Genomic DNA, 10254 nt, shown 5'->3' with positions numbered 1-10254 from the left:
CTTGTTGACCTTGCTGTTTGGAGGTTGTTACTTTGAATCTTTAAGCAAGGCATAAAGAAATTTCATGGGTATACAGAAATTTATGTGCAAACCTCTGCTCCCATGTAGGCCTTAAGTCAGGGTTTTTTTGCTAGAATCTTTTATAAGGAATGTTCAGGCTGGACTTCTCAAAAGCCTTTCACGAGCCCAAGTTATATCTGTGCCATTAGATACCTATATGCATTGGGTAAATTCCTCTTCTCTTGAGGTCTTTGAGCACATTTCCATTCCCAGACCTGTCAACAAGTGACCTTCATTACTTACCACAGATCAGGAAAGGTTACTGATGGATATCTGGCCAGTTTTTCAAAGGGCTTTTTTATTGGCCTTATGCAGTCAACCTTAATTCCTTAACACAGTCTGGACATCTCTGGAAATGCTATTCCAGCCAAAGCCTTGGTCATGTTAGGCCCACAACTAACCTGGCCACATGGGATTCTGCCTCAGTTTCTCACACGTACGCCTGCATGAAGTCTTTTCACTGCTCTCTCTCAAACGGCTTTTTTGGCCAGAGGCATATAGGTGTTTCACCTATATGGTCTCATTCTGTTTCCCAGTCTGGAGTATAGTGGAGCAATTATAGTTCATTGCAGCCTCAAACTTCTTGGGCTCAAGTGATCCTCCCATCTTAGGCTCTGAGTAGCTAGGACTATAGGCACACATCACTATAGCTAATCTTCCTTTTTTTTGTAGAGACTAAGGTCTTGCTCTTACTTAGACTGGTCTGGAATTCCTGACCTCAAGTCCTCCCACCTCAGCCTCTCAGAGTGCTAGGATTACAGACATAAGCTACCTTGCCTGATCTCTTTTATCACTTATTCTTTGCACAGTTGATTTGTCTGTTTGACATCTCTTATATAATTTTCTTATGGCCTTTAAACTTATAAGGTCTTTACTTTTTGCCTATATATGTGCTTTTTGAAGACAGCATTTAAGCGGCCTACTTTTTTGTCTACCTGTTGCTTAGCACAGCATAAAATCATATAAGGCAGGTATTTTAAAACCTGGGATTATTCATTTTACTATTTTGATTCCTCTTCTTTTCATCTTTTCTATAGCCTGTAAAAAAAGTCAAGACTGTAAAACTTTGTCTAAATAAAAGGATTTCTTGATGTGACCTTGACACTGTCCCCTGCCCCCTATCATATATATAATAGCAGAGTTTTGTTGTCCCTCTAAACTATCATACCACTGCTTATGTCTATTATACCACTTGTTTCAAGGTTTTACAATTTTGTTTTTATGTCTGTTTTTCAGTAAATGTGTTTGTCCTTTGAAACTAAGAATAATTATTTTATTTGAACTTACACTTCCAGTGCCGCCTAACTATGATAACTAGTCTAATAGGAAGTACTCAAAATGTTGGCTGATTCAATTAACTTAAGAAAGTAGATCATTCAAATATAATTTCTTTTAGGTAAATTTCATCTGATATCCAAGTTAGGAAGAGTAGAAAAAAGTGTAGAAGCTCACTGTGGAGCTGTACTTGCAGGAAGATGGAATTATGAAGGAACAGCATTAGTTACAGGTAAGTTATTTGCAAAAATGACATTTTACATGAATTTTTAAAGAAAAATTTTCAATGAAATAATATTTTTGTTTAGCAATATTGTCTTTTACTGTCTAATAGCAAATAATCAGTACAGTATTTATCTAGACCACTATACAAATGTTACAACTCAGCATGTCTTACTGTTTCTTTTCTTATATGACTTTTAGAGATTGTCCTGTCACAGAAGGCTTTTGGAATGGTATATGACAAATAAAAATTGTTATTCTTTAAATATATATCTATCATATGCCACATGTATGATAAATAAAGGTTATAATTCTTTAAAATTCCAAAATTTAAAATATTCTCATTTTATCCCCCTTCTACCTCTTTCTCATTCCCACCCTACTCCAAGGAGTCTTATCTTCACTTATTGTGTTATCTGTTGCTGCCTAACAAATTACTCCAACAGTCAGTGACTTAAAATGCTGAACACAGAGTATCTGACAGTTTCTGTGGGTCAAGGAGTAGTTTAGGTGGGTAGTTCTGTCTAACTTTGAGTCTCTCATAAGATTCCAGTAAAATTGTTGGTTGGGGCTGCAGTCATATGACACCTTGACTGGGGTTTGGAGAATCTACTTCCAAGATGGCTTACTCACATGCACATGGCTATTGGTAAGAGACCTTAGTTCCTCTCTGGCTTTGGAAGAAGATCTTAAATTCTTGTCATGTGAATATCTTCATAGGGCTGTGTAAGTGTTTTTACAACATGGGAGTTATCTTTTCCCTGTGAACAAAGTGATATCAAAGCCATCATAACTTTTTGTGGTGCACACTCAAGTCATACTCCATCCTTTACATTCTATTTGTTAGAAGCAAGTTAGTAAGTAGAGCCCAAACTAAAGGAGAATGGAATTAAGTGTGCCTCTTGAAGGGAAGAATAATGAAGAATTTGTGGATTTGTCTTAAAACTACCATACTGTGCCCACTGTCACCACTTCAATTCAACATAGTCCTGGAAATGCTAGCCAGAGCAATCAATCTATATAGGGTATCCAAGTCAGGAAAGAGGAGGTCAAACTATGACTTTTGTTGATGACATGATCTTGTATCTAGAAAATCCCAAAGACTCCACCAAAAGACTCCTAGAATTCATAAATTTAGCAATGTCTGAGGTTACAAAATCAATGTACACAAATTGGTAGCATTTCTTTCTATATACAAATCACAGTCAATCTGAGTGTCAAACCATAGACTCACTACCATTCACAATAGCTACATGAAAAATAAAATACTTAGGAATATACTCACCAAGGAGGTGAAAGATCTCTATAAAAACCATGAAATGCTGAAGAAATTGCATATGACACAAATAAATGGAAAAACGTATTGTGTTCATTGATCAGTAGAATCAACATTATTATAATATCCATACTGCCCAAAGTGATTTATAGATTCAGTGCAATCTCCATCAAAATACCAATGTCATATTTCACAAATCTAGAAACAATAATTCTATGTTTCATTTGCAACCAAAAGAGCCTAATAGCTTAATAGCCTAAAGAATAAATATGGAGATGTAATATTACCAGACTTCAAAGTATACCGCAAGGCTATAATAACCACCACAACATGGTATTGATATAAAAGAAAAGACATAGAACAATAGAAAAGAACAGAATATCCAGATATAAAACTATCTACCTACAACTAACTGATCTTCAACTAAGCAGACAAAAATATACACTGGGGAAAGGAAGGCTTATTCAATCAATGGTGCTGGGAAAACTGGATAGCCACATGCAGAAAAATGAAACAAGACCCCTGTCTTTTGCAGTATGAGAATTTCAGTTCACAAGCTCATCCTAGAAAAAATGCTATGTACCTCACTGCTGAATATTACTATAGTCACTTTCAAAGTACTGCCCTTGGGAAGCTATGCACCACACCAGTGCCAAGTCCACCCTTCAGAGCAATTTGGAAACTCTTTTTTCTGGAATGGCCATCAAAGTTATTGTTGTATTACCCTGGATATTCTATTCAGGTCATCAAAATGTTTTTTTTTTTCAATATTCCTTTACCTTTGGGTAAAGAAAAAAGTCAGTGGGGGCCAAATCAGGTGAGTAGGGAGGATGTTCTAGTATAGGTATTTGTTGAGTGCCTAAAATCTCCCTCATAGACACTGCTGAGTGAGTTGGTGCATTTTTATGGCAAGAGCCATGAGTTGTTGGCCAAGATTTTCAGTTAAGATTTTCCTATTTCTTTATCAGTGTTTACTTGGTCTGCTTGGCTTCTTACCATCAGCTGACAATTTGATGCACAATTCAATGAATTTTTGCAATGTTTTTAACAATTCTGCTTGTTACTGGCCATCTTGACCTGTCTTTATCAGTGATATTTTCTCTCCCCTATGATAAACATTTAATCTATTTGTATACTTCCATTTTCTTCATGGCCTTATCCTCCTAAACTTGGACTAATATAACCTTGATTTCATTTTCACTCTTGCCAAGTTTAACAAGAAACTTATAAATGTTTGTTGCTCTAATTCAAGCTCCAACATTCTTGTGATGACACACAAAACACACAGTATCAATAATGGGCACCACTCAACAAGATATCACTCAACACAAACACAACTTTGAGGCACTGGTATACCAAGGTTATGAAACCTTACCAAGTTGTTTGTACAGTGCTGCCAATGTAAGCACATGGTGTCAAGTTCATGAACCTAATTATCAGACCTTGCATACAATAATCAACAAAAGAAGGAGAAAAGACTTAAATTTAAGACATGAAAACATAAAAATTTTAGAAGAGAATGTAGGAAAAACTCTTCTAGACCTTGCCTAGGCAAAGAACTTATTTTTTAAGACTGCAAAGGTAATCTCATCATCAACAAACATAAATAAATGGGATTTGATTAAATTAAAAAGCTTCTGCACAGCAAGGGGAATAATCAACAGAGTAAACACAACCCACTGAATGGAAGAAAATATTCACAAACTGTATCCAGTAAAGGGCTAATATCTACAATCTACAAAGTATTCAAACAAACCAGCAAGAAAAAATCTCAAAGGATCCCATTAAAAAGTGGCCAAAAGACATGAACAAAAGTTTTTCCAAAGAAGACAAATGGCTAACAAATGTGAAAAATTACTCAACATCACTAATGATTAGGGAAATGCAAATTAAAACCACAATAAGATAATACCTTATCCCAGTCAGAATTGCTGTCTTAAGTCAAAAAATGATAGATGCAGAAGCAGTGCAGAGAGAAAGAGGCACTGATACACTTTTGGCAGGATTGCAAATTAGTAAAATTGCTATGGAAAAGAGTATGAAGATTCCTCAAAGAAATAAATATAGCCTTGCTATTGGACTCAGAAACCCCACTACTGGGTATCTACCCAAAAGAAAAGAAGTCTTTATCAAAATGACACTTGAACTCAAATGTTTATTGCAGCACAGTTAACAGTTGCAAAAATGTGGAATCAATTTATGTGCCCATTGGTTTATGAGTAGATTAACAAAATGTGGTATATATGTATATACCATGGAGTATTACTACTCAGCCATAAAAGGGAATCAATTACTGTCTTTTGCAGTGATTGCATGGAACTGGAGACCATGAGGTAAGTGAGGTATCTCAGGAATGGAAAAACAAACACACACGTAGTCTCTAATAATTTGGAACTAATCAATGGGCTCACATAGGCACAGAAAGAAGCAAAAGTTATTGGAAATCCAGAAAGGGGGAGAGGAGGAAGAGGAGAGGTAAAAACCTATCTGTCAGGTGCAGTGAACACTACTGGATGATGGGCATGCTGACAGTCTTGACTTTAGCACCATAAAGGCTATCCTTGTAACAAAAACATTTGTACCCTTTAATACTTTCAAAACAAAACAAAACTGTCTTACCTCTCTTGGGCCTTCTCTAGGACTTTTCCCAGTGAATTGTCCCTTCACTTGCCTGTATCTTTAACTTCTGCTTTTTCAGTGGTTTCTTGGTCAGCATATGTGTTCATATATCACTTATCTTAAAAATTTCTCCTTTAACAAACAACTTTCTCTACCTACAACTTCCTCTTTCTTTCTTCCCTTTTTAGCCAACCTGTTCAAAAAAGTAATCTGTTACCTCACCTCATTCAATCCCAACTCATTGGAATATGGCTGCATCTCTTATTACACTGAAAACAACTTTCTTAGAATTCTCAGATGGCGATTTCAGTGACAGTGGAAACATTATTTGATTAATACACATATATTTACAAGTCCTCTAAGATTGAAGGGAAAAATAAAAATTTTAGTCATGAAAATTAGGCTACTTTGATGAGATTGTTTGAAAGTAATTTCTATTAAAGCATTCAGTCCTATAGAGTTAATTGTATCAGAATTTAAAGTATGCATTAATACAGATACTATTGACTTTATATGCAAATTTAAAGTTTAAATTTATTTTCTATAGATAAAAATACCAATTAATTTTTTTCCCTGTACAGTTGGAGAAGATGGACAGATAAAAATTTGGTCCAAGACTGGGATGCTTAGATCAACTTTAGCTCAGCAAGGTATGTTTTATAATTGATAATTTTATTTTTGACAATTGTGAAATATAAAAATGCCTTAACATTGAACATAGTAATTGAGGCTTGGCGCCTGTAGCACAGTGGGTACGGTACCAGCCACATGCACCGAGGCTGGTGGATTTGGCCAGCAAAACAACAATGACAACTGCAACAAAAAATGGCTGGGTGTTGTGTCGGGTACCTGTAGTCCCAGCTACTTGGGAGGCTGAGGCATGAGAATCTCTTAAGCCCAAGAGTTGGAGGTTGCTGTGAGCTCTGATGTCACAGCACTCTACTAAGGGTAACATAGTGAGACTCTGTCTCAAAAAAAAAAACAAAAAAAAGAATATAGTAATGGAGAATGACTTTGGACAAGTTCAAAACCTGAAATTTCTTATTTATACTTTTGCTTTTTACTTTCTGTGATGCCTGGTGCCCAATAGACTACATTAACCATATTATTGAGGCCACAAAATACAAGAAATACTAAAGAGCTTTTATGTTGATCAATCTATACAAAAGCAGTTCTAGAATAAATAGTTTAAAAAAATAATTCTGAAGCTTTTGAAGAAAATCTTTTATAGAGTTTGGTATCTAATTAAGCAAATCAGGAAAAAAAAAGATCTCCTTAAAAAGTCCAAGTAACTTCATAATATTATTACCCTTTCCAGATTATCTTGTATGTTTGATTTCTCTACTACTGGAGGAGAATAGACACAATGATAGTCCAAAACATGGCACAGCACACTATTGAGAGGAGCAGCTCCATCTCTGTGGAGACACAGTGATGGTCTGAAACATGGCACAGCACACTAGGGGAGTATCTCCATATAGACAGACTGATGGTCGGAAACATGGCACACCACACTATTTAGGGGAGCATCTCCGTACAGACACAGTGATAGCACTATAGTGATAGTACAGACACAGTGATAGGCAAAGTGATAGTCCATACTGTTTAGAGGAGCGTCTCTGTATAGACACGCTGATGGTCTGAAACATGGAACACCACACTAGGGGAGTATCTCCATATAGACAGACTGATGGTCTGAAACATGGCACACCACACTATTTAGGGGAGCATCTCCGTACAGACACAATGATAGGCAAAGTGATAGTCCATACTGTTTAGAGGAGCATCTCTGTATAGACACGCTGATTGTCTGAAACATGAAACACGGCACTATTGAGAGGAGCCTCTCCCTTTTCCATGTTGATAGAAAGGAATGCTCATAAAGTCAATCCCATGGTCATTCCTATTGGGATTTAGATTATATATGGATTTTTAGATGTTTTGTTTTGTTTTCTTTTTTTTGCATGGAGAGCAAAAGTAACCTACACAAGTTTCAGGGTAACAAACAGATTTTATTTAAGAAGAACAAAGAAAGTTTAGAGCACTTCCAAAGAGAGTTGGAAATGGGTCTTCTCATGGAGAAGAAAAGGTGAGAGAGACCTTTTGTTTTTGAGATGAGGTCACTCCAACCTTGCTCAGGTTGGCCTGAAACACCTCCCAAGTTGCTGAGACGAAGGTGTGCACCACCGTGCCTGGCCTTCCTAGGAACAATAAAGCAATTTTAATGTTCACTGGAACATGTGTCAGCTGATCTTTAGAGACAGGTTGCCAAAAAACTTGCAAACTATTCAGAATTATATGATAAAGTCACACTGTGAAGCATCTTTAATAACTGACTGCCAGAAGTTTCCAGATTTTATTTTAAAATCCATGTTTACTTTTAAGATAATTTCCAAATGATTTATGTTTCTTTAGGTATATAAAAAACACTAGTTTTTCTCTCCTGAGGTTAAGTGTTTGTTATAAATTGTCTGAAGGTAGAATATTTATTAATGAGTTGAAAATTTAGAGTTCACAAAAGAATTCATGGGTGAATTTCAGTTAAGGAAAAAGTTAATTTGTTGTTAGTACTAAAATGTCTTTTTATTTTTATTTATTCATTTATTTTTATTAAATCATAACTGTGTACATTGATGTATTTTGTGTACAGCTTTGTGTATTTTGTGTAATAGTGTATAGCTTTAATATACAATGTGAAATGCTTACACTGAACTAAGTAACACATCTATCACAGTTATACTCTTTTCTAAGTAGTTTTGAAATGTACCATTGCATCATGCACATTTGGTGAGGTCCCCCCAAATACCTTCCTTCCTCATACCTCTCCTTTCCACTCTGCTCTCTCTCCTCTGCCCTTCTACTTTCTGGACTATAGTTATGTTTTGCCATTCATATGAATGTGTAGGTGATTATACATTGATTTCATGGTAGTATTGAGTACATTGGATACTTTTTTTTCTATTCTTGAGATACTTTTCTAAGAAGAATATGTTCCAGCTCCATCCAGGTAAACAAAAAAAGATGTGAAGTCTCTGTCGTTTTTATGGCTATGTAGTATTCCACGGTGTATATATACCACAGTTTGTTAATCCATTCATGGGTTGATGGGCACTTGGGCTGTTTCCATGTCTTGGCAATATGAATTGGGCTGCAATAAACATTCTGGTGCAAATGTCTTTGTTGTAAAATAAGTTTTTATCATCTGTGTATATACCTAGTAGAGGAATTGCAGGGTCAAACAGCAGGTGTACTTTTGGTTCCTTAAGTATTCTCCAGACTTCTTTCCAAAAAGGTCTTATTAGCTTGCATTCCCACCAGCAGTGTAGAAGTGTTCCCTTCTCTCCGAATCCATGCCAACATCTGTAGTTTTAGGATTTTGTTATGTGGGCTTCACTTACTGGAGTTAGATGATATCTGAAAGTGGTTTTGATAAAATGTCTTTTTAGAAAATAAATTTTATTTTAATCTTCTGGCAGACGTGGGAATTTACTTTTGGCTTTATAGATTTTTCTGCTAAGGCTAATTATTTGAAATTCTCACTTAGTGATGAATGACTGATAAGCAATTGACTGAATTCTTCTAGAGATTGCTGGCCTCTTGGAAGAACTACAAGAAATTCAAGTTGTGATGCTGAGGCTGCAGTTCTTTGCAACTGTTGGAAGGGTGTGTGGGGGCATATCCTTTTTCACTTTCTTTTTCTTATTTATTTATTTATATTTTTGAGACAGGGTCTTATTCTGTCACCCTAGGTACAGTGCATGGCATCATTGTAGCTCATAGCAACCTCAAACCCCTGGGTTCAAGAGATCCTCTTGCTTCAGCTTCCCAAATAGCTGGGACTACAGGTACACACCATCATGCCTGGCTAGTTTTTTTTAATTTTAGTAGAGACGGGGTCTTGCGCTTGCTTAGGCTGGTCTCGAGCTCCTGATTTCGAGCATTCCACCCACCTCAGCCTCCCAGAGAGCTAGGATTATAGGTGTGAACCACTGTGCCCAACCCCCTTATTTTTATTTTTTAGAAAAATAGGGTTTTGCTCTGTTGCCCAGGCTAGAATGTGATGGCACAATCATAGTTCATTATAGCTTCAAACTTGTAGGCTCAAGAGATCCTCCTGCCTCGACCTTCAGAGTATTTGGGACTATAGGCACGCACCTGTACATCTGGCTAGTTTTTTTGTTTTTTTTTTTTTTTAACCATTTTGTAGAGACAGGGCCTTGCTATTTTGTTCAGAATGGTTTCTAACTCCTGGCCTCAAGTGATCACTTTGCCTTGGCCTCCCAAAGTGCTGAGATTACAGAGATGAGTCACCATACCCAGTTATCTTTTTTCCTTTCTTTTTTCTTTTTTCTATTAATTTGTTGCTGACAGATGACATAGGTCTTCAGAGAAATTCTGAGAGCCTACCCAATAGAAGACAGCTAGAAGATCTTTTCCTTCCCTTTGTTTTTTTATTTTAATAGATTTAGTAGGTACAAGTTGAATTCTATTACATGTATATATTATATAGTGGTGAAATCTGGGCTTCTGGTATACCCATCATTCAAATACTGTACATTGTACCCCACAGGTAATTTTTCATGTCTTTTCCTCCTCCCCCTTTTTGAGTCTCCAATGTCAATTGTACCGCTCTGTGTGCCCTTATGCAGCCATAGTTTAGCTTCTACTTATAAGTGAGGTCATACAGCATTTATTTTTCTGTTCCTGAGTTACTTCACTTAGAATAATGGACTTGGCTTGGGGCCTGTGGCTCAAGTGGCTAAGGCGCCAGCCACATACACCTAAGGTGGTGGGTTCTAATC

At 36.5% G+C, this 10254-nt stretch overlaps 1 protein-coding gene across 1 annotated transcript in view; it reads left to right on the top strand.

Moving 5' to 3' along the window:
- IFT80 (intraflagellar transport 80) overlaps window positions 1–10254 on the top strand; it is a 114411-nt gene that overhangs the window by 19617 nt on the left and 84540 nt on the right. The window contains exons 4-5 of the mRNA XM_003794148.3: window positions 1457–1567; window positions 6034–6102. Of these exons, the coding sequence (XP_003794196.1) occupies window positions 1457–1567; window positions 6034–6102 (180 nt within the window). The remainder of the gene's footprint in view (window positions 1–1456; window positions 1568–6033; window positions 6103–10254) is intronic.

Source organism: Otolemur garnettii, unplaced genomic scaffold (genome assembly GCF_000181295.1).
Source record: "Otolemur garnettii isolate 467f Iridium unplaced genomic scaffold, OtoGar3 scaffold00076, whole genome shotgun sequence".
Lineage (NCBI taxonomy): Eukaryota > Metazoa > Chordata > Mammalia > Primates > Galagidae > Otolemur > Otolemur garnettii.
The sequence above is the reverse complement of the archived record's forward strand: the minus strand, read 5'-3'. Positions and strand labels throughout refer to the sequence as shown.